Here is a 26,112-nt window from a genome sequence, read left to right on the forward strand (position 1 = left end):
TTTCTTTCTTTCTTTCTTTCTTTCTTTCTTTCTTTCTTTCTTTCTTTTTAATATTTGGTTGTGAAACATGAACTTTTCCTACAGGGTCCTACCTTGCCTTAATAGCTAGCCTCTGGACAAGTCACCCAATTTGTAGATGCAATTGTGCTTCCTGATTTTCACCAGTGACTTTACATGAAGTAGGGAAATGACAGAAGGAGGACAATTTCAAAAATTCAGCATCTGTCCTTAGAGCAGTGTAGCTGAACTCTGCTTTATTTAATTTGTACATTGGAGCACACCTGTGTACATTTCCTTATGACTTGTTATTCATACACAATATTCTGAAGAGTTACTGGGTTTTAAAAGGAGATAACTGAATATTTTATTTCAATCCTAAAAAATGAGGAAGGACATTATGCAGATGATGTGTCTCCTCATTCTTTGCAGAGGGAAGCCATTAAGTAACTGTCAGAAGTAGAGAAGTAAGGACTCGTTCATTATGTTTCATGGTGTGGGATTTAATGCCTTTCCAATATAATTCTTCAACAAAGATTTATAATTTATTTGATGCTTATTCTGCTCAACCCAAAGGCAGAGCAAGAAATGAACCAAGAACAGGAAGAATAATGATGAGGTAGGGGATCAGATGGTGATTGACTCATCCAATGATAATACTGGCTTAACTGTGTTTGAAGAAGACAATATATGAACAGAGTTGTATAGTGTGGTATCTTAAAATATTTACTGTATTGTATGTATGTGTGCATATGCCTAAGTGTATATTTTTATACTACAAGCATGCAGGAGCCCACAAAAGTCCAAAAAGGTGAGGGAATCCCCTGAATCTGGAGTTGCAGGTAGTTGTGAGCATCAATGAAGGTGCTGGGTACAGAACCTGGGTCCTTGCTAAGAGCAGTAAATGCTCTTAACAACTGAACCAACTCTAACTCCTTTATAACCAGGTTAGCTCTTAGAAAAGGAGTAACTGTGGTTTTGTGTGGCTACTTTTCCTCACCTAATGGGCAGCATTAAAGTCTAAAGCCAGGATTTGCACGTCCTAGGCAAGCGCTGTGCCACAGAGCCCCATGCCCCATAGCTATACGTGTTGCAATGACTCCAGGACTATTCATTAGATGGTTATATAGCTAAAGTGGTTCAAAAGTAGAGACCAAGGAAAAGAGATTTTTCTTCAGATATTTCTGGAATAAAAGAAGGAATTTGCTAAAATACTTGTATTTTCTTACCGAGAGAGAGAAGAGGAGGAGGAGAGAGATGGCTGAGTGATTAACAGCACTTGCTGCAGTTACGGAGGACTAGGGTTTGTTTCTCAGCACCCACATCATGGTGTTTACAATGCTTCTATCTCTAGTTCTACGGATCTGACCTTTTGGCTTCCACAGACATCTACATACATGTGCACAAAACTCAGCAAGGCACATACACATAAATAAAATTTTAAAAGTTCAAATACAAAAAAATTTCTGGAAAGGGAAAGGACATTTTGTTTACTGCTACATCTTCAGAGGCTAGAACCTGGTTCAAGAATAGAGTTAATATCTTTTTGAATAAATTGTTTATGTTAGTAATTTTCATGGAGAAATATGTAATGTAACCAACTGGATTGTACATGTCATAAAATTACATATTAAATCTTGAGTCTGGGAATATGCCTTTGTTGTAGAGATCTTACCTATCATGGGCTTCCATCCTTAGCAAAGAACAAAGGAAAGATAAAATACTGAGAAGTTAGATTGTTGCTTTGTTACTGCTGTAATTAGTATATTAACTGTACTTATAACAAGTAAGCACCTAACAAAATACCCAAGAGGAAGAACAAGATTGCTATAAAGTGAAAGATGGAAGACACTCAGAAAGCTTCTTTGCTAAGAGCATTCCACTTCTTCCTTAATTTCATGTAAAAGAACTCAGCTCTTTGCTCCCACATATATCAACATTAAATGTTTCATTCTAATCCAAACTGAAACATATTGCTGTAAAACCTGCAAAGTGTCCCTCACAGAGGTCAAAGGATCACTTGAAAATGGCAGTGTTATTTTTTCATGTCCACAGTTTGATCCTACTATCAATCTTTTTTCTTCAGCTGTTTCAGTAAACATTTAATGTTTCCATGTTTTCAACTAAAGGGAATGAAACAGCAAAATTCCTCTGGGTCTATTTTTTTTCACTAGTTGGATTGAAGACAATGGTAGAAATTTAAACTATAACACACTCTAATAATTATATTAAAAATAATATTACCAGCCAGTGTATTGCAATTGTTTGTTGCAAAGTTTATTCTGAAAATAAATATAGAGTACTAGATTGAATTAAGTACTTGCTGGTCTTCTGGAACGAGGGAGGAACCAGAGCCTCTCTTCAACACATATGAGAGGCTGTTTCATGCCTTGAGTGTTAGAAGTATAGCAAGAGTGTTTTAGATTCAACTCAGCTTGTCTGGCCATGTACTCATACTTGACTGGAGTCCTAAGATAATTCATAACATATTTTAAGGGAAAAATGAAGAAGGTTGCTCTTGCATCCTGTGGAACTTTCTGTTTGAGATCATAGTGCATTCCTGTGTTCTATCTGTGCCATCACTTCCATAATTTCCTTCTTTCTACATAGAGTAGGAGGCCAGTTTGTTCTGTCATCATATAATTTTTGAAATAATATTTGTATCAATGAGGAACAGTATTTACATTCATTGCAAATATCCTTCCAGCTCTTTCAGCATTGTTTTCTTTCCCATCTTTTTCATTTTCTCTCTCTCTCTCTCTTTGGAAAAATGCTGCACAGGTTCCTTGCTGGCTTGTGGTCAATAGCAGGTGTCTAGGGACCAGTAGTCACCAGACTCTGAAAATGTCCACACATGTGCCCATCGCAATCTCAATTTGTGGTTGACATGGTGGAGCAGAGACTGAAGAGCAGTAGGGAAATTTATACTTACTTTGTATAACTAAGGATAATACGCCATGCTAGCAGTATTTTGATCAATGTTCTTGGGATGATTGCTGTTATTTGGATAAAGAGACTAAAAGTAATTTGTGTAAATTATAATCACATAAAATGAGAGCTATATACATATAGATTTAACTTTGTCATCAGAAATATATAGGTTAAAGATCTATAATGTGACTGCATTCTTTTTTTATTAATTACAGTTTATTCATTTTGTATCTCAGTTGTAGGCCCCTCCCCCATTCCCTCCCAATCCCACCCTCGCTCCCTCATCTCCTCCCATTCCCCTCTCCAAGTCCACTGATAGAGGAGGTCCTCCTTCTCTTCCATCTGACTCTAGCTTATCAGGTATCATCAGGATTGGCTGCATTTTCCTCCTCTGTGGCCTGACAAGGCTGTTCCCCCCTCAGGGGGAAGATATCAAAGATACAGCCACTGAGTTCAGGTCAGAGACAGTCACTGTTCCCCTTACTAAGACACCCACTTGGATACTGAGCTGCCATGGGTGACATCTGAACAGGAGTTCTAGGTTATCTAGCTTATATCCATGAATGGTCCTTGGTTGGAGTATCAGTCTCAGAAAAGAGCCCTGTGAACAGATTTTTTGGTTCTGTTGCTCTCATTGTGGAGTTCCTGTCCTCTCCAGGTCTTACTATCTCCCCTTTCATAAGAGTGACTGCATTCTTAAGTGAATAACTGTGAGTCAGAATTCTAAGTTGGCACATGACTGTTTTTTAAAACTGGAGCCTTGATTTACTCTCACAGGAAGGAAGCAAATTCTCATAACAACTTTGGTTCCTGTGTCAAAATACTCTGGCAATGTCAGCTTCAGGAAGGAAAAGTGTATTTAGCTCCATAGATCTCAACACAGCCCACCATGGCAGGGTAGTCAAGCAGGTGGAGCCTGAGAGCATCCTGTATCTACAATCAGGAAGCAGAAAGAGGTGGATTAACTCCTGTGCTCAGCACATTCTCTCATCTTCATGGAGTCCAGAACCCCAGCCATTGCATGGTGCTGCCCATATTCATCGTGGGTTTTCCCATCTCAGTCACCCTAATAAGTGTAATTCCAAACACTTGTGCTCAGAGGCTTGTCACGTATAGGGTTCCAGATCTTCTTGTCAACTTTACAAGCAATGTCAACCATTGCAAACAGAAATTAATTTTTCAGTGGATTATTTCCACACAGAGGTTTGTTTTTTGTTTTTGTCTTGTTTTGTTTTATTTATTTATTTTTTTAATAGGAAAAGGGTCATTGGGTAATTTCAAGAAGAACTATAGGTGGTAATAAAGAGAATTCCGCTTACCCCAGGCCACTCCCTGGGCCAGAGTGCTTGACTCATAGAAACGTTTGAAAGGAGTCCAGCCAGACCAACAAATTGAGACCATAAGTGATGAAGTGTTTTGAGGTCACCCAGATTTACCACTTACCGATGTAGCCACGTGTAGCATTCTTTTTAAAAACTATTTTATTTGTGGAATCTAGGCCTCTACCTTCCTTCCACGAATGCCCCTCCTCCTACTTTAAGTAGGAGAGAAAAGGTTAGTGAGAAGAGGGGGCTCAGACTTCTCCACACTGTTTAGGGTCAAGGGGTTGTTTTAGGGCTCTGTACCAATCTCTGTCAATCACAGACACGGCTAGCAGTCTCCTCCACACTGCTGCACCCTGAAACATTTCTCTCTGTCTGTCTGCTCCAGATCACCGCATCTTCTCTGGATTCTCCAAACTGCTACATGCCACACGCCAACACTGAAAGTTATCATAGGACACCTTCTCTCTCTCGCCTGTCATGCTTATACTCTCAGAGTCCTAAACATGTCCCTGTCCTGGCAGCACGTGGAACGTGGAACGCTGTTCCTCGCTGGCAAAGATCACACCCCCTATGTGACAGTAACAGGTGTGGGCAAGCTACAGCCCAACTAGAATCCCACACTTGAGATTAAAACAAAAGCATCTTAACATAACATACAAAGAAACCAAAACTTTCATTACATACACAACTTTAAGATAAATGAATGTTTTAAACAAAATTTGTGTGGATTTGTTATGTAGTGATACATTATTCATATACTATAAACATTCTATGGGAGAACCTATAGAATGAAGTGATTTGTTGATATGGGATAATTGACACATCTGTTTGGAGGAAAGGAGTCATGACAGAGAACTGTTCACTGGTGTCTACTATGCAAAATACAATCACTGACATATCCTGAGAACAGTTATAGCTTCTAGAAGATTTTCCAGACCAAATCTGTATGTGTAACTCACCAAAAAATTACAAGGATATTTATAGCCAACAGAAATAGCCCCAAACTGGAAATAACTTGTGTCTATTACCATTGAATGACAACAACAATTGAGATTATTTACCCAAAGAAACACTACATTGCCACCACAATAAACTAACAGTACATTTTGTGGATGGATCTTATAAACACACATGGAACAAAGTAGGCCATACTTTTAAGAATGATGACAAAGATTATGAAAGGTCATTGCAGAAAGGTCAGAAATGCAGTTGCTTCATGTTAACATTATGATAATAGTAGGTCGGTTTGGAGCTGTGGCAGGACAAGATGCAGACCACAGGAGGGTAAACACATGATAACTCATGAATTTCACAATCTTGGTCTTGATGAAGCAACTGGATTTTTCTTGTGGAAATTCATGAAGTACATGCACTGTGGCATACACTTCTTATTTACCATTCAACCAAAAATGTTTTTTTTTTTTTTCTGCTGCTAAATGTTGGGAATACCCTTTTCACTATGAAGCTAAGTAAAATTTCTCAGGGTCTTACTGCTAGTTACAGGAAAATAGTGTGCAAAAGAATACTGAGGCAAATTTAATGTTAATGTTTTTCTTGAAGTTCTTTCTGAACTTGACTGAAAATAAAAAAGTGAAATGAGGAACATGAGAACAAGCACTGAGTGATTTTTACCATTTAAAATTAATTGTTTTCAAACTACAGTTTGCCGGGAAGATTCCTACAACTCTGTAATGTCGTGTGCGGCCGTCCTTCTTAGCCCAGTGGACCCAACAAGAGAAATGAAGATATTAGAAGAACCAAAATGTCCTGAGCCTTCCAAACAGTAAGTTGTCATTTAAGGTTTCTGGCCTCGAGATAACATCCAAGTACCTCAAGTATAAATAGCTGCCCAGACTCCTCCCCTCCCCCGAAGTATGACAAAAGTGGCAGTGTAAGTATGTATAGAAATTTAGTTTGTTCAAAATCATCGTTTTCTAAACAGTTACTACTGTCTACTGCCTTGGATGTCCGACCTATGTTATTTAAGTTTTATTTTGGTGTTCTGTCTTAGGTCAGCTGAGAAGGTAGCATCCTGTCTGCATGCTGATCCTGGATAAGGGATTACAGATCTATAGGGTTGTAGACTAAAATGGAATCACTTTATATTTTTGTTAGTTTGTTTATTTATTTTCTATGTAAACGTGTGTATTTGTGTATGTGAGTAGGAGTCCATGGAGACAAACAGGGAGTGTTGGATCCGCTCGTGCTTGTCAGCTGCAGACTAGGATGCTGCCAAACAAGCCTAGTTCCTCCGGAAGAGGGCACAGTACTACCTGAGCCTCTCTCCACCTCTGCAGTCAGCTCTTAGTATACACTTAGCTTCAAGTTGGTTTGGATTTTACAAGGAGTACAAGGTACCATTTTAAAACTTTAGTAAATTGTCATATTCTAAAAACTTTACACTATTGAAGCTTGCAGTGGCCCGTGACATTGCCTAGTAAGAAGTACAGAAGTTTGCTAACTATTGGTTTTGTTGCCATCCTTGCTCTGCATTCTGGTTGCTATGGACATGTTCATTTTGTGAAACAAACAAACAAAAAACTGGCAAGGTGAAAGATGATGATATAGGCATGTATTTTTCCAAATATGTGTATATGCTCAAAAAGAATATTTAAAGGACACGGTCATTCAGTTATAGATTATATGTTTTTCAGTTAAACAGAACTGGTTCTCACTGAGAGTTAAATTTGATTTTATATTTAAGTAAATGAAAGACTTATTTTCATAATGACTAAAAAAGGGTTAAATTAATGGTAACAAATATATGTAGAAATGAAACATTAAATCACAACCACTTCTGATATAATATTCAATCAATGAAATGGAAAACCTGCTGCTGATTTTCTAGAGAAGATAAGCCTGTGCCTGAGGTAGGTCTCTGGATGAAGAAGTGTGTACACACACACACACACACACACACACACACACACACACACACTGTAATATGTGATGATATGAGGCAGGCAATGATTATGTGTGCTAATAACATGCGTAATGTTTGGGGATATTTGGTGTGTGCTTTGTGGTGATATGTGATGATATGAGATGCAAGATGGTATGTAGTCACGTGTGATTTATGGTGTTCTGTGGTGTTAGTGAAATGTGGAGATAGGTGTCAAGGCATGAGATGTGTTGGTGTGTGATCTGTGTTGATGTGTGATATGTAGTTCTATAGGATATGTCAAACCATACAGTACATGATGTGACGTTGTGTGTGACATGGTGGTAAATGATATGCGGTGCTAATTAATACCTGTGAAATATAGCGATGTGTGCTATGTGGCGTGTGTTCTGTGTGGTAATGGGTTACATGCAATGTGTAGAATATGGTGATGTGTGCTATGTGGTGTTGTGTGACGTGCGATAAGCCGTGGCACTGTAAGTTATGTGATAGTGTAAGATATGTGACCTGTATGTTGTCTGTATATGTGAGCGGCCTATCACATTCTCAAGGGAAGGAGTCTTGGCACATCCTAAACAGATATGCTACTTGCCCTGGTTTGTGTTTGCTTGCCTCTTGCGTGTCTTTCTACCTGATATGCTCCCAAAGCATTTTCCTACAACATGGTTCTATTTTGATACTCTTTGTGAAATCAATTAGGAAAATCTCCTAATGTTACATTCAATAAAACTGAACCAATGGAGCAATTCACGTATTTGATTGCATGAAGATATTTACCATTAATATTCTCATTATAAAGAAAAGAAATACCATGCAATTCAAAAAGTGGTGATTGTAATTCAGTTTTAATGCAATCGGAATGTGAAAACCACTTAGCAGCACCTAATGTAGTTTAAGTTTTAGGATCCAATAGTCATCTTTTGTCTAATAGGAAGAAAATTACATCTCATATTTGCCCAGTAAGTTACATTAGAAAGCTCAAATGTATTCTCTTGCAGTGTGTTTGTGAGCTTACATAAGCCCCCATATAGTTTTAACTTGGATCTTATTCTTTTTAGATTATTTTTCAAGGACTGAGAACATAGCCGATTAATAGAGTTAATAATGTACATGTCTTTTTCCTAGTCTTTAGAAGCTTCATAAACAGTCTATTCTGGTGTGTGTGTGTATGTGTGTGTGTTAGTAGACAACATCCTTTTCTTTCTGTTCAGCCAGAGATTCCTTTGTTGTCCTAGCATCTACATTCTCACTTAAATGCTCTTTGACAATATTATTAACTCATACAGGCTTTATTGGTGTTTGCTTTTTTCTCTCGTAAGGACTGGCTTAAATCTGTTTTGTTTGTGGACATTTATCTATTTGTGCTTCAGTTTCTTTACCTGTTTATTATAGTAATACTTTAACCCTCACTATGAGGGTGTGAATTTACTACTCTGCACGGAGATATTTTTTATGCCCCTCCCTCAGGTTCACCTGTTAGCACTATGGATGATCCTGTGTATAGATGTCTAATCCTTCAAGCTGTTGTTGAAACATCTCTCTAGGTGTCCTTACAGAATCCTCAGTTGTGTCAAAAGTAAACTAGCGACCAGCTCTTTCTGTTAGTCATATATCTAAACTTATTTATGTAAAGCCACATGATTTTTTTTAAATCTTGGATTTCATTAATCAGAACATACCTTCAGTGCAGTTGATACTAATTCCTTAATGCTTTCATTATGTTTTAACTGAGCTGACCCAAATGGCATAAGTATCTTGCATGTTTTGCTAACATTAATCATCAGTTATGATTCTAAAGAAGCTATTCAGATATTTTTCTAACATGCAGTTTCCCCTTTTAACCTATGAAATTATCTATCAATCCACAATGTATGCCCTGTATACCACACACCATTATTTTGAAAATTAATTGGTGTAAGCAGATAGATGAGCACAATACAAACACTAGGTTATTTACTGAAAAATCTTGTTTTCTAGTGAGAGATTCACTAAGCAAAGTGGCCTAAGGAAAGCCCAAAGTAGTAATGGTGACTGGCTGATGTTGTTAAAATGTTGTGGATAAAAATTTCTGTTATATCAGGGTTGGGTCTCGGGGCTGCCAAGGAGAATTTCATCTACATCTGGCCACTTCACTTGCCTGTCTGCAGTTCTCATTTTCTAGGACTTGCATTGCTCAAATGTTTGCAGAGTCTCAGCAGCAACTGAAGCAAATGTTTATTTTTCTAACACATGCAGTAGGGTGAGTTTCTCTTAAATGAAAGCAAGTGAAGATTAGAGTGCCGTTGGCATGGATTGTTTGAAATAACCGTTCTGACACAACACTGCTCATAATAGTTTTTATGCAATGGATTCCATGTGAAGCCTGGGAAATTGTGATACATTGAGAAGAAAAAGGATACTTGAAATTTTGAAAATATTGGTAAATATAAGCAAAAAAAATAGGGCAAAATTTAAAGTAACGAATCAAGAATTCAAAGTAGTAATGCATGCTTAATTTAGTTTGTAATATCATTTGAATGGTAGGAATTTTATTATATTAAAAAAATTGACAAACTCAGGTACAACATGCCTATCTTTAGTTTTTCAATAAATTTTGCCAACCCATTATATTTTATGTTGTTTGATACAGTTGTGCTACTGGTAAGAAAAAAAAAAAATATATATATATATATATATATAATTTTCTTTGTCTTGACTTGCTTGTTATATTTTCTTTCTTTCTTTTTTTAGTTTTTACTTATAGGCATTTATTTTGTTGCTTTTTTTACACTTTATTCACTTTGTATCCCCCCATAAGCCCCTCCCTCTTCTCCTCCCGATCCCACCCTCCCTCCCCTTCTGCATGCATGCCCCTCCCCAAGTCCACTGATAGGGGAGGTCCTCCTCTCCTTCCTTCTGATCTTAGTCTATCAGATCACATCCAGAGTGGTTGCTTTGTCATCTTCTGTGGCCTGGTAAGACTGCTCTCCCCTCAGGGGGAGGTGATCAAAGAGCAGGCCTATCAGATTGTGTCAGAGGCAGTCCCTCTTCCCTTTACTATATAACCCACTTAGACACTAAAGTGCCATGGATTACATCTGCACAGGGGTTCTAGGTTATCTCCATGCCTGGTACTTGGTTGGAGTATGGGTCTCTGGGAAGACCCCTGTGTTCAAATCTTCTGGTTCTGTTGCTCTCCTTGTGGGGTTCCTGTCCTCTCCATAACCTACTATTTCCCACTTCTTACATAAGATTCTATGCACTCTGCCCAACAGTTGGCCATAAAGTCTCAGCATCTGCTTTGATAGTCTGCAGGGCAGAGCCTTTCAGAGGCCCTCTGTGGCAGGTTCCTAGGTTGTTTCCTGCTTTCTTCTTCTTATGTCCATCCTCTTTGCCTTTCGGGATGGGGATTGAGTGTTTTAGTCAGAGTCCTCTCTCTTGATTAGTTTCTTTAGATGTACAGATTTTAGGTTTATCCTATAAGTCTATATGAGTGAGTATATACCATGTGTGTCTTTCTGCTTCTGGGACAGCTCACTCAGGATGATTCTTTCCAGGTCCCATCGTTTACCTGCAAATTTCATGATTTCCTTATTTTTCATTGTAGGGTAATACTCCATTGTGTAGATGTACCACAATTTCTGCATCCATTCTTCAGTTGAGGGGCATCTGGGCTGTTTCCAGCTTCTGGCTATTACAAATAAGGCTGATACAAACATGGTTGAGCAAATGTTCTTATTGTGTACCTTTGCCTCTTTTGGATATATGCCTAGGAGTGGTATGGCTGGATCTTGAGGAAGCACTATTCCTAGTTGTCTGAGAGAGTGCCAAATTGATTTCCAGAGTGGTTGCACAAGTTTACATTCCCACCAGCAGTGGAGGAGAGTTCCCCTTTCTCTACTACCTCTCCAACATGTATTGTCACTTGAGTTTTTCATCTTGGCCATTCTGATGGGTGTAAGGTGAAATCTCAGGGTTGTTTTGATTTGCATTTCCCTGATGGCTAATGACGTTGAGCATTTCTTTAAGTGTCTCTCTTGTTATATTTTCGCTTACAGTACAATGCCTGTTTTAAAATAATGTAATAGGAAAGCAGGAGTATATGTACATATATTTGTTGTAATTACTTTTATACCAAATATATTAGCTGAGAACCCTTGTCACATATTTTAGAGATCAGGCTACTAGAGTCAGTTAATATATTTTTAATTTCCATAAGTGAAAAATATGCACAAATATCCGCTCCCAGTGCAATTATGAGAAGATTCAGTTCTGCCATCTGAGAGCCAGGCATCCGTAGTATCACTTTTAATTCCAGGTGGAATTACTGCTTTAAGTACTTCATCCTTCTGACCATGCAGGCCATCTCCTATAAATTCAGACTCCTCAGAATATCTGAAACAGATTTACAGTGACAGAATTTAAAACTCACAAAATCTCTTGCTAAGCAGAACTGGAATAATTTTCTTCAGAGAGGGTTTCAGAGTATGTAAGGTTATGAGTAAGAAAGAAGTTTTAAGATAATATCTTTCTATAATGTTATAAACTAGGTAGATTTTAGAAATCTTTTAACTGGTGATTAACAGTATAAAGCCAACCTATACTCCCTGTCCAGTATGAGTTTAGTTTTTAGATGAGCATTTTTTTTTGTTTATCATTGGATGTCATTTGTTAATGTATCAATATTAAACACTTAAAAATTAGTCATGTTGGCCTTAATTATATTGTTGTATTAATATACTATTACATAATTTTGCAGTGTGAAACATTTCATGACCAATTTTGATAGGTACACATTGACTTTGACATGCTGTTATTTTACAATTGTTTATTTTCCCACATCACCAGCAACTGGAAATAGGACTTCCTGTTTAGAGCAAAAAGACAGGAAAAAGCTGTCCTTCATAAGAAGGGAAGGTACATTTTGTGCATCATGGTAGGATACTTCAGAGCTTTTATTCTGTCTGTAAATCATCTTAAATAAGCAAATAAGGTTGTGGATGCCTTTTCTTAGTCTTCTCATATGCATCTTATCAGACTATGGAAAGGATAACCTTGATAGAAAACAGAAAACTCATCCTGAACAGGAAGCTTACACCTGTGAGCTCAGTACTCGGTTTGGGCAGGTAGCTCACACCTGTGAGCTCAGCATGACGGAAAACTTCCTGGGCTGTGTAGTGACACCTTGTCTCAAAAATAAAAATTATGTAATATACATAGGATACAGTGTTCAAATATTTAATCATGGAACTGAGTTTGAAGCTTGAGAAAGAGGCTTTTTATATTCCCCAAAACACATAGTATGAAATGTGTGCTCACTTTTACAGCTATGCACAGTTGCTCTTCAAAACTGTATCTGTGTTCAATAAGCAGCATGAAAAGAGCATTTTCTGAAGTGAACATAACATTCAAGCTTTTAGGAGAATGAAATCATCCAGAGTTAGTTCTAGTTTGGACTTTGGGCTCTGTTAGAAAATTGCTTGTACCAAATTTGGATCTTCACACCTGCTTTGACTCAGTGTCTGAACTGAAGGATTGTGTGACCATTGTAAAGTTGGATATACAGGAGAAAGAAAAATAAATTATGGTATTACTTCTCTGTCCTTTTTCATATTTTCATCTTATTTTATATCCATTAACTCAGGCTACCCAAGAGTCAGGATTTATACCTAGGTTTGTGGAAATTTTGCATTACTTACCTGTATGGCAAACTCTCTTTGTCAAGGCCACATCACTTTTCTTCATTTTTGCTGATTTTGGGAAGGTCCACTGGGCTACTTTGCAAAGGGTGCAGGGTTCCATCTGTTCAGCTCAAAGGTCTGGTCTCCAAGCCTGACCCAAAACAACATATTTTATTTTTCGGAGCTACTCTCTAATGCCATCCATGAAGTTTATCCACAAACTGATGGTGGGAGACATCAAAGAATTATATGTAAAACTACATGCTTATGGGTAGATATTAACTTCCTAGTTCAGTTCTTTGACCACAGATGACGCCAAAGTGCCTGTTGTGTTCTTAGCATTGTACTTATGCCTGCCGACTGCATGCTGACAACAGCTGTTATGCTTAGTGAAGTAACCAAGAAGATACACGTTGATCCTTTAATTTTAACAGGACCTTAAAGATTGCAGCTGTGACTGTGGTTGTAGGGCAGAGGGATATCTTGCTGTAAGGGCTCTTAACCGCTGACCCATCTCTGCAGCCCTGGAAGGGCTCATGGTAAGGAGTTTTAGAATAATAAAGTGGTCAGAGGAAAATTCTCTTAGAAAGGGATGTTTTAGCTAAGATCTAAAGGACCTTAGTTATAGAAATGGAAATGCAAAGAAAGTGTTGTAGCAGAGAGAAATATTGATTACATGTTCTGCAGCGGGAAATATGGAGAAATTCAAAGAAGGGTAACGGAAATACAGGAAAGCCAAGACATGTATTTATATTGAGCCCAGGTGACGAGGTCAGACCAACCTTGTGGACGCCTTCTTGTTATGGACAGAAGAATGGGAACGACTGAAGGGCTCATGTGCAGGAGTTCACCTGGAGTAGACAGCATTTCTTTCCCAAACCTGGCTCAGTGATTCTCCTCAGGGAGTTTAAATTTAACTATGGTGAATAGATTGACACCGTGGAAAATCCTATACACCAGGGATTTCCCTCTCTGTCAGAGAGCTAGTGAAATGTCTTCTGCATATCACTAAAGGGAGGGCAGATTTCAGAATGTATGGCCACTGTGATAATTGAGGAGCTTTCACTCAACTATTTGCTTGAAAATAGCCACAGTGAAAGGAGACTCCTAGTCAGCCAAGACAAATTAAACATAGTTACTAAACTGGGGGTAATAATAGGGTGGAGATTGGGTAATATTTTTATTACTAATTTTTCCAATGTTAAAATCTATAATAGTGTGGTGTGGCTATTCGAACACTGAGTACATAATGATTATATTCTACCAATTTTAGAGAAAATTATAAATATCACTTTATAAATGAGTCACACACAGGACTCACAAAACCATAATGGGATAAAATATTCCTGTCAAACTTAGTGATCGATTTACAATGGAAATACACAAAAGAACATCCTGATGAGGTGTTTATATGAACCCTATGGTTCTTCATAAACATTTTCCTTCATTTACCCTCCATCACTCAGTGCACTAAAACATTGCTTTATGAGTAAAACTAACACCTTAGGCACGGGGAGTGTCACTATGGCCATGCCTGCAGCTTCCCATGCTCATATTTCAGAAGAAACAGCAATAATAGGTTTTTGTTCCCTTAGTCCAGGTGTAGAAGCAGTCGTCAGAGAGTCTTCACCCCATGTGAGTCTATTAGAATCTGGGGAGGAGGCTTTGGGAAGAAGCATTTTCTCTTTTTTTTCTTAATTACTGTCTTTATTCACTTTACATCACAACTGTAGTCCCCTCTGTCCTCTCCTCCCAGTTCCAACCTCCCTCCCTTTCTCCCTACCCCCTAATCATATATCCTTCAGAAAAGGGGAGCTACCACCACCAACCACCACAGCACTTCAAGTCACATTGGCACTAAGCAGGTTCTTTTCCAAGGTGGCCTGGTAAGGCAGCCCTGCCAGGGAGAAGTGTTTGAAAAGTATGCAACAGAGTCTTTGTCAGAGACATCCCCCGCTCCTCTTACTTGGGACTCCACATGAAGACCAAGCTGCCCATAGGGTACATATGTATAGGGGGCCTGGGTCAAGTTCAATCAAGTCCCTGATTGGTGCTTCAGGATCTTCAAGGCCACCTGGGCCCAGGATAGTTAGCTTTGTTGGTTTTCTTGTGGAGCTCCTATCCACTCCAAATTTCCACACCTACCTCACCCCTTCCACAAGGTTCCCTGCACTCTTCCCAATGTTTGGCTGTGAGTCTTAGCATCTGTTTCACTCCATTGCTGGGTGGAGCCTTTCAGAGTACAGTATGCTAGGCTCCTGTCTGCAAGCATAAGGTCTTTAATAGTGTTGGGGTTTTACTCTGTCCTTTAGTGTGGGTCTCAGGTTGGGCCAGGTATTGGCTGGATATCCCCTGTGTTCTATCTTTATCCCTGTGCATCCTGTAGTCAGGGTAAATTCTAGGTCAAAGGTTTTTGGATGGGGTGGTATTCCCCTCCCTTCACTAGGAGTTGTGTCTGTTTAGAGTGGCCTCTTCTAATCACAGCTCATGCAGAGGTTCAGGAGGATCAGTTTCCAATTACTTTGAAGCTGAAAACACAAAATATAGATGCTAATTTCATGCCTGGCTGCCTGAAGCAGGCCTTCCTGATCTGAAGAGCGAGAAAGGCTGGTTCCCTGCCAAAGCTACTCTTGGCACATAAGAGTCCATCAGGGAGGTCAATGTCCACAGTGAACTAGGAAAAGGAGAACCAAACACAAGGGAGATATTTCTTGGGCTTATTGCTAGGGCACTGTAGCACGCTGGCTTGATAAAAACTCTGAAGGGGCCACTCTGTGTGCTTTTGCTTGTCTCTAAGTCAGATTGCCTTAAAACCTCTCTGCTGGACTGAACTTCTCTGCCCAGCCCAGAGGAGAAATTCTACTCTCTTTATCCTGGCTTTCTCTTGCTAAGGTCTTAGAAGAAAAACATGGCACTTGTTTTTATGTATTATTGTTTTGTAAAAGCAATCCTTCTGAATTATATTAGCAATCCTATTGGCAGCTGAATCTATCCCATTACATCAGTGTCTTTAAATGACTTGGTTTCTTACCTTGGGCTTGGCATTTGAGAAGACTATATTACAACTCTTCTCTAGCTGTTCCCCTTTGCTCAACACAAAAGTTGAAGAAAGTCAGGGTTTCCACCAGCCATTAGGTATTCCTGTACTAACCACCATGTCTCAAATTTCCTGATAAATTATGCTTGTAGTATACCTCCTGTCACTTAGTGACCTGTCAGTAACTTATAGTGGATGGCTCTTAGAGGGACAGCTGGGCATTCATACTCAGGCCTTCTAAGCAATCTGTATGAGGAGACAGCAAGGTGGAAAGGAAATGGAGACAGGCTTAGATTTGGGGGCAATTAGTAGTATTGAGTAATGACCTGTGAGAGCATAGATGACCACTATCCTTCTCTATGTCATTATCCCTTCTTCACCTTATTGTAAGGCATGGTTTCATTTACATGTGGTTTACACTTTTTTTAAACAGTAAAGTTAATTGACTTATGGTAGATGTCTCCCAGGAAACAGGGTCTGCCATATACAACAGGACTGATGTGTATATGGACTCACACAGACTGTGACTATAGACACAGGCTCTGCACAGGGTCAGGTCAGACAAAACCCAGTTCTGAAAAGGGGAAATGGGAGCAAAGCTCCCTTATAACCAAGAAACATTTTGCAACTGATGCTTGCCAGGAAAATCAGGTTTCTCCAATGGAGTGTCACTGGGTATGTCAACCACATTTCATGCAGACTTTATGCCCAGGAGCAGTTGACCACACAAAATAAGCTCCGGGGTTCTTGTTCGTTTGTTTGGTATTTGGTATAGAGCCTTTTTCTTTTCATATTATTTTGTCATATTGCTTATTTTATTTAGAGAGAGAAGGAGGGCATGAAGTTGGGTGGCTAGGAGGAAGGGTGTATCTGAGAATATTGGGAGGCATGATCGAAATTTATCGTCTGAGGAATCTTAAAAGAAAATCCAGTGTTAGTCATGAACTAGGAAATTTTAATGGAACAAAAACAAAAACTATAAAAGAACGAGTCTTGAGAGAAACTTGTCTCCTGATTGATAGCATTGTTATTGTATCTTCCTGCGGTTTATTGCTCTGTAGTAAGTCACAGTATTTGTTCCCTTGTGCAGTCAGCCTGTCAAGTCAAGAACTCCTACTGTCATGTCATGTCTGCTTTGACAGGCCTTCTTTGTACACTGAGCGTGGAAGTGCTATTTTTCAGGTGACTTGGGACAAGTTGATAAGATGCCTGAAGTGTTTCAGTGCACCAGCACAGTTCTCTTTATGGCGTAATATAAATACAGATTTATCAGATCCTTGAACAAGATTGCAAGTGCTGTACAAGTAGTGCCTACGAATGCAAACAGGCCCACAGCCAGCTCTCAGCCTCCCCTGCCAGCATTCTACAGTGAATTCTGCTTTCAAATTAGAGAGTATGCCATTTGAAGATATCCTATAACAGTGTAACAAGGTGTAAGTCTTTTAGTAACAGCACAAAGTTATGTTATCAGATGTGATTTCCTATTTCTCCATCTTATAGGGCAATGACAAGCAGGCAAAGCTAAAACAGCACCATTTTTATGTCAAGGTTACAGAGTTTAAAATGTGTGGCAGATGCTCTTTGATCTCCTCCCCCTGAGGGAGGAGCAGCCTTACCAGGCCACAGAAAATGACAATGCAGCCATTCCTGATGAGATCTGATAGACTAAGATCAGAAGGAAGGAGAGGGGGACCTCCCCTATCATTGGACTTAGGGAGGGGCAAACGTGAAGAGGGAATGTGGGATTACTAGGGGAGGAGGGAGGGATTTATGGGGGGATACAAAGTGTAATTAATAAAAGTTAAAAAAAACCTGTGTGGCAGAATTGCATTGGCCACAAACAGGAAATCATTACAAAGAAACAGATTCAAAATCATTGATAAAATTATGGTGAACAGGTGTATACTTCTAGAAAAATATAGAAATGTGTAATGTACTGTGGAATATATTATAATATACATTTCTTCCAATGTATCTACAAAATATGTTTATAAGCTTATTTTTAAAGAAAGTGGTATTCTTGTGCACCTACGTATGTGCATGTCTGTGTGTGGGTGTGTGTATGTGCACATTATGTCCATGTTTGCTGTATGTGTGTGCATGTCTGTGTATCTGTGGGTATGTGTATATGCATGGCTGTGTATGTGTGTATGTGTGAGTGAGTATGCATGTATGTCCATGAGCAGGCCAGAAGTCAACCTCACATATTATTGCTGAGGTGCCACCTGCCTTGGTTTTTAGTTTTTGACTGACAATTTCATACATATATAAAATTCCAATATGTTATGATCATATTTACCCATTACCATTTTTATCCTCTTTCACTTCTGTTGATGTCCTTCTTTGCATTTGGATCACTTCCTAGTGTCACAGGGACTTGTGTTTGTATGTGTGTGTGTAATCGACAACAGTTAATACAGAGTATTCTAAATAAATTACTGTTTGTTCTCATCCCTGAATGGGAGTCTGTATCACCCTTTCCAAAGCCCAGGAAACACTGCTGGTGAGGGCATGCAAGATGGGAAGGAGCACATCACCAGTAAAGTACATGGAATATTAGTTGTGCTCATCAATATTTAGCTGCTGTGGTTGCTTCTGCCTTTTTTGTTGAGGTCATGTTTTTACTGTAACCTCAGACCCACTGTTTAGGCTAGGCCAGCTGACCAAGAAAGCCCCAGCGATCTTCTTGCCTCATCTTTCCAGGGCTACAATTAGAAGTATAATTCATCACATTGGGCTTTTTATCTGGGCACCGAGAGTTCTGTCCAGTCTGGTCCTCATATTTTTAGCTTTGTGGACTGAGCTATCACCCTAGTCCAAGTGTTACCCTTTCACATAAACTAAATTAAATTCTATTTATAGCATATTTTCCCTGGGCGGTTGTTTTATTCTAGGTGCTGATGATAGTAAGCAGTATATAACTACAAATAATTTCTATTTTTATTAGAGGTTGAATGCATTTTCTTTGACCAGAAGGTAGGACAAACTGTGATGGTTGAATATGAGCATGATGTATGATCTTCTATTGTTGATATTTCATTGTTAACATAGTAACTCTTTGAATAATTCACAGATGAAGGAGGAATTCAAATGGTAATTTTGTCATATGAGGTTGGAAAGAAAACTCTCAAAACCAGGAACCCAGAAGGCCAGCATCCAGTTTGGCTTCGGGCAAACTGTTTTCCTGGAGTTTGTTCTTAGTGTTTGTGAGATAAACATTAGCAACAGAAATTCAAATGACAAAATGGAACCTGTGATAAATACTATCTAATATTTTCAAATATTTTGGAATTAAGAATCACACATGGGGGAGAAAAGAAAGAATACCTCATGGCTGGAGCAACTTGTATTCAGATTGACTCTTTGGTACTCAGCATCACAATACTCTTGTTCTGGAGCATGTTAGACAGGAAGTTACCTACATTCTTCACTCTTACTCAGTAGATACCAAGAACCACAGCTTCTCAGATCTGATATTTCCTATCTGTCCATTTTGTCTCAGGTGATTTCTGTAATATTTTTCTTAGTAGGAAGTTCTTAAGTGTATATTTTTGACACTATTCTTTTCAGAGTTTATAATGCATTTTTGGTTACGCAGTTCATAGAAGCTGTTTATTATGTGATGACAAGCTTTATAGATTTTTGCTCATTTAGCTCTCTCTCCTAATGATAATATGGGCAATACTTATCCCACAGGTGTAGGAAATAAGGATACACAGAAGTTAGCTAACTTGTTCAAGATGACTCTGTCTAAGAAGAATGAATTATACTTTCTTTTCCATAATTTTAATTTATCAATTCTTCAATTTGGCATGATACATTTTATTCTTAATATTTACACTTATTTTTTTATCAATATCAAATATGCAATTATAAATTATTATAAAATATATGTCATAAAAATAGTGCTTGCTGATCAGAAGAATAAATAGAACTCATTACCATTTCATTGTTGGTCATCATACCCGTCAGAACTTTTGCATTTATTTTCGATGTCTTCACAAAGTAACCAAGAAGTGAAGTGGTTTTGCCTTACTTACTGATGGACTTTAAGTTTATTATGTTAGCTTCTTTTTTTGGCTTTTCTTTGTAAAAAACAAAAAACAAACAAACAAACAAAAAAACTTCAAATAAATAAAACTAATGCATGTTTTTCATGACTTACAGGGACTTGTCTAAGAATTTGTAGAAATAAGTCTTGTGAAATATAAAAAATACGGCTCAGTATGTAAAGGCACCTTTCCCCAGACCTTATGACTTGAATTCAATCCTGGGAGTCACCTAGTGCCGACTATTACGATTTCCCTTTTATCTCTACACACGAATCATCGTCATCATCATCATCATCATCATCATCATCATCATCATCATCATCACCATCATCACCACACTCACACACACACACACACACACACACACACACACACACACACACACAGGAAGACAGAGTGATAGAGACAGATAGCGAGACTACATGTAAAAAGTGTATACATATAAGATCTGAAAAAATAATTAGATTTTCTCCTCAACTGATATATCCAGATAACATTTTTTATTGGGCAATATAATACAGTTCAGCAAATAGAATGTCATCAGATAATTTAGATACATCATTATATTTACTATTTTATATAATTCTGCTTAAGCTTTTCCTGTAGTAAGAGATTAGAAATAATGGCTTTTGTGTGGGTCTGTGTAGATCTAAAGGCTATAATGAGGATTTCTTTTAAAATGTGATTTACAGATGTGGGTTAGGAAGTAGGAGAGCATTTTATACTAATGAATTTTTTCCTGGAAGTTTATAATCACTGTGCAGTTCTTATGATGGAGCTGTTGTGATGAAGATAGATTTCAGCATTACAAAATCTGTGGAACACGCTATCTGTGAAATCCCTTTCAATCCATGAGCTGTTCTGATAAAGGTCATCTGTATGCTTTATAATTTTACATTTATTTGATTTTAAAACATCATATTTACCTAAATGGCAATGTGTTTTATTTTAATTTGCTTTAATTTTCTATGTTTATGCTACTCTGAGCCAATTATTATTTCATTCTTGAGGTGACTTCACTTTCGTTCTTTTACAGAAAACAGTTATTGTCTTTAATTTGTTTCTGAATTTGAATCTGACACAATTTATTTGGCTTTTTTTCTGTTAAATACTATTTTTTAGTTTTGTATGTAAACTGGTTCACATAAAAGTTTTAAACAATTAATTAATTCACTCTTCTACAAAGAGTTAAATGAAGTAACTTTCTATATGGAAAAATCAATAAATTAGTGAAGTTTTATAGCTATTGAAGGGTGTATTGGGCACACATAAAATACCTGACTTGGGGCTGTGTCTCCAGTTCCTCTACCCTCTAAATGTCTGACTTTTAGTAAACCATATAACTCAGTCCTTAAATTAGGTATTTCTCAGATGATAAACTCCTATTAAGGTTCTATTTGAACACTTAGGTTGTGCATATTCAAAGTGTAATAAAATAACCAATGATTAATGAGTATTGATGAATTTTAAATAATTTTTATTTTTTTAATTATTACACTTTATTCACTTTGTATCCCAGCTGTAGCTTCCTTCTTTGTCTCCTCTTGGTCCCATCCTCCCTCCCTCTTCTCCCATTATGGTCCTCTTCCACTGATAGAAGAGTTCCTCCTCCACTTCCCTCTGACCCTAGCTTATCAGGTCTCATCAGGACTGACTTCGTTGTCTTCGTCTGTGGCCTGGTAAGGCATATTTTATTTAATGGTTTTGTGATGCAGAAGCTATTCTTTAGGTATACACCAAGCTCTTGACCCCAGTGTCTTTTTTTCTTCTCCCACATGTGAATGTAGACATTTTCTCTCTTTTGGAGCATATTTCATTCATGTTTTACCCTTTCTTGTTTCATTCTATCAAGAGCTAATTTAACTGAATAATGTATTGACTGTTACATGTGTGATTGCTGTCATAACTAGACAAATAAACACGCTGAATTGGGTTTATACTCTTCCTCTTCCATGCATGTGGTTTCTCTTGGATTATAAAGAGCTATGTCAATATCCTCATAAACTTGGTGTAGTCTACTGTGAATGAGAAAATGTGGCAGTCTTAAATAGATTATGCTTTTATTTTCTGAATTGGCATTTGGAACTCATGTTTTAAGAGAAATAATGGTTTTTATCTATAAAAACAAAACAAAACAGGAGTTATTGCATTATATTGAACAGTTACCCACATTCTTTATCATTTAATTAGAATGAGAAACAAGGTGAAAGCATTTTTAAATGAATATACATTTTAACTTCAGAAAAAAGTAACAGAAGAATGCAACAAAAAGCTGCTTCCTGGTATTGGATGGTCATTCTGTGATTAAAATGTAATGTGGCCTCCAGATGTTTTGCACTATTAATTATTAGACATTTCAAAGTATGGTAATTGAATGTTTAATTTTAAAATTCAATACCCAATTGAGTTTTACAGCTTTTAGATTTTTAGACCACAAATAAATTTTTCTACTTATCTTAGAAAAAAATGACACAGATGTTGTATTGAATCTATTCTCTTACCTCAGCTATTTAATACATTTCTTCCATACCTGCCATTCATAGGCCACAGGAGAAAGACAGTAAAGGCTACTCAAGCCTTTTTGAAATAAACTGGGTGCAACTACTTTCTGTTTCTACTGTTCTGACTGCACTTGGGACAATTACGGCAGCTCTTTACAGTGCATTTCACATTTAAAATTATCTTACGATGGATAAATTCTGCATGCCCTTTGGTAGTCTGGAGATCTTGGCGATAATCTGTGTCTATTTCAGTGCTCTGTAAGAAGTGACCTAGGATTTTATGAAAGAAGGGGGAGATGGAAAGACAGGAACTCCAAAAAGACCAACAAAGCCAAACCAAACCAAAACCAAACCAAACCAAACAAACCAAACCAAACCAAACCAAAACAAACCAAACCAAAACAAAACAAAACAAAACAAAACAAAACAAAACAAAACAAAACAAAACAGCCCTGGGAGCCCTACAGAGACTGATACCCCAACCAAGGACAATTCATGGAGAGGACCTAAAACCCTGGCTCACACATAGACTCAGTATCTGAATAAGGTCCCTAATAAGGGGCACAGGGGCTTTGTCTGGCATGAACTCAGTAACAAGCACTCAGAAACTTTCCCCCACCCCCACCCTCAGAGGGTACAGCCTTGCCAGGCCACAGATAAAGACAATGCAACCAGTCCTGATGACACCTGATAGGCTAGGGTCAAATAGAAGGGAAGGAGGAACTCCCCTATCAGTGAACTAGGGGAGGGGAGAAGAGGAGGGAGGGATTGGGAGGAGACAAGGGAGGAGACCACAGCCAGGATACAAGAGGAATAAACTGTAATAAATGATAATTAAAACAAAACAAACAAAAAAGGAAGCGGCCTGGGGAAAAAAAAAAATGTTGCAGAGGAGCATGTTTTCTTCGGCAGGCAGCCAGGGCATCCACACTGTTGCTTGCTCTCAAAGCCGTGAGTACTTACACCAGTCCAGGGTATTTGTCCTTTGTCTTGTTCCAGGGAGGACCATGCTGAGGTCTGTGCCTTATCAGTGTTAACTCAGCCTGTGTCTAGTGCTAGGACAAACTGCAAAAGCCTCTAGAGAGACAACCCTGCATTACTAACAAAATCAATCCACTCTATATACAAATAATAGTCAAAAAGGATTTAAAGGCTAGAAAAATTAGAGTCACAGCACTTAGAATGTAACTTTCTTTAGGGAAGTTTCTATGTTTTTGTTCTCTTCATATCTAATGCCTCTGTGTTTTGTGCCACTTGGAAGAACATACTAGTCAGAAGAGCCACACTGTATACACTAGACCGTTGCCTCTCACCCTTCCTAATGCTGTGACCCTTTAATACTGTTCCTCATTTGTGGTGGCCTCCAGTCATAAAGGTAGTTCTGTTGCTACTTCATAACTGTAATTTTGAAGTTGTTATTAATCTTTTTTTGTTATTAATCTTACTGTAAATATTTTTGTAGATAGAGGTTTGCCAGGCAGATTGTGAACCACTGCTGTATATATAATTCAACTGTCAATTAAATAATTCATTGTTTTAATTTAAGGGTCAAATATTACAGGGCTTGTAACATCATAGATACCAAGTATTGACCTTGAGTCCTGTTCCAAATGATTCCCATAATACTTTAGTTGACATGATGCTATCATAATTATGTTATTATTAATAAAAATAATTTCATATATAAAATTTAAATTCTATAACTATCTTATTGTGTTACAAACTAATACTTCTCATAAATATCAAGTTATTACTTCATTGCAGCATTTTTCAATGTGTTAGTACTACCCAATGAAATAGTTAAATTATTTTGAAAGCAGGCATTTGTTAAGTGTAAATATAATATTTTAAGGCATCTGATTTGAAAAAAATCATGAAAAACTTAACTCGTATGTGAAAGAAAGTGTCCAATTTTATGATACAAATTTTATAAAAAAATTAAAATTTTATAGAAAAAATTGTCTTTATTAAGGTCTCATAGAAATAATATGTGAAAATGAGTTAAGTTTGTGCTGTTCTCTAGACTGCCTATACCCTTAAACTGGAATGCCTATCTGTACAAAATGTTCAGAGTAGATTGTTAAACCAAGTGTTCATGTACTTGTACATGGGTAAATGAAACAGCAGCATATACAATGCCATGCCATGTAACAGTATTCAACTCTGCCTATGGTATAGATACTGATACATGGTACAGCACATATCACTAGAACACTATATGGAGCAAAAAAGTTTATTAAAAATGGACAACTAATTTATGATTCCACATACAAAATATCTAGTCAGTTTTTAAACAAATAGTGCAGAGCTATACTAATAAAAACTGCATGGTATTGCATAAAAACAGAATGGTGGATCAATGGAACTGAATAGAAGACCCAGAAATAAACCCACACACCTATGGAAATTTGATTTTTGACAAAGAAGCCAAAACCATTCAATGGAAAAAAGACAGCATCTTCAACAAATGGTGCTGGTCCAACTGGATGTCTATATGCAGAAAAATGCAAATAGATCTCTATTTATCACCCTGCACAAAACTAAAGTCCAAGTGGATCAAAGACCTCAACATAAAACCAGACACATTAAATCGGTTAGAAGAAAAAGTGTGGAAGAGCCTAGAACTCTTCGGGACAGGAGACTACTTCCTGAACAGAACACCAACAGCACAGGCTCTAAGATCAACAATCAATAAATTGGACCTCATGAAACTGAAAAGCTTCTGCGAAGCAAAAGACACTGTCATCAAAACAAAATGACAGCCTACAGACTGGGAAAGGATCTTCACCAACCCTATATCTGACAGAGGGCTAATATCCAAAATATATAAAGAACTAAAGAAATTAAAAAGCAATAAACCAAGCAATCCAATTAAAAAATGGGGTAAGGAGATAAACAGAGAACTCTCTGTAGAGGAATATAGAATGGCAGAGGAACACCTAAAGAGGTGCTCAACCTCATTAGCCATCAGGGAGATGCAAATCAAAACAACCCTGAGATTTCACCTTACACCCATCAGTATGGCCAAGATGAAAAAACTCAAGGGACAACACATGCTGGAGAGGCTGTGGAGAAAAGGGAACCCTCCTCCATTGCTGGTGGGAATGTAAACTGGTACAACCACTATGGAAATCCATCTGGTGCTTTCTCAGACAATTAGGAATAGTGCTTCCTCAAGATTCAGCTATGCCACTCCTAGGCATATATACAAAATATGCTCAAGTATACAACAAGGACATGTATGCAACCATGTTTGTAACAGCTCCATCACGCCCTGGTGTCTGGGCTCCTACCACAAGGTGCTCCCCACACTTAGGGTACATCTTTCAAGTCCTCACAATCTGACCTAGGAAATCGCTCACATGGGTTCTCTCCCCTTGCCATTTTCTTGGCTGCAGGCTAGTCAACTTGACAGACAACATGGTGGTGATGACTGAAAGTTAGAGTGTGTGGAAATGTTTGAAAGATGTTTATCTCTAGTGGCTTATTTCCAGGCTGGAGAAAAAGCTCAAGTGTAAAAGCACTTGCACTTGCAGAGGATCTGGGTTCAGTTTCAAGCACCCACAACCATTTACAACTCCAGCTCCAGGAGATCCAACGGGATCTTCTGATCTCCATGTGGTATACTTAATACATACCGCCAAAATACTCATGCACATAAAATGAAGAATCTTCAAAATGGCTACCTTTTTCTTACTTTTTACTTC

General features: G+C 37.9%; 1 protein-coding gene across 3 annotated transcripts in view; it reads left to right on the plus strand.

The window, feature by feature from the left end:
* Window positions 1–26,112, plus strand: part of Ccser1 (coiled-coil serine rich protein 1) — a 1,161,699-nt gene that overhangs the window by 169,184 nt on the left and 966,403 nt on the right. For all 3 annotated transcript variants that reach the window (XM_055612833.1, XM_055612834.1, XM_055612835.1), the window contains exon 5: window positions 5,916–6,036. In XM_055612833.1, the coding sequence (XP_055468808.1) occupies window positions 5,916–6,036 (121 nt within the window). The remainder of the gene's footprint in view (window positions 1–5,915; window positions 6,037–26,112) is intronic.

The sequence above is a fragment of the Psammomys obesus genome, unplaced genomic scaffold (genome assembly GCF_907164565.1).
Source record: "Psammomys obesus unplaced genomic scaffold, mPsaObe1.curated_primary_1811, whole genome shotgun sequence".
Taxonomy (NCBI): Eukaryota; Metazoa; Chordata; class Mammalia; order Rodentia; family Muridae; genus Psammomys; species Psammomys obesus.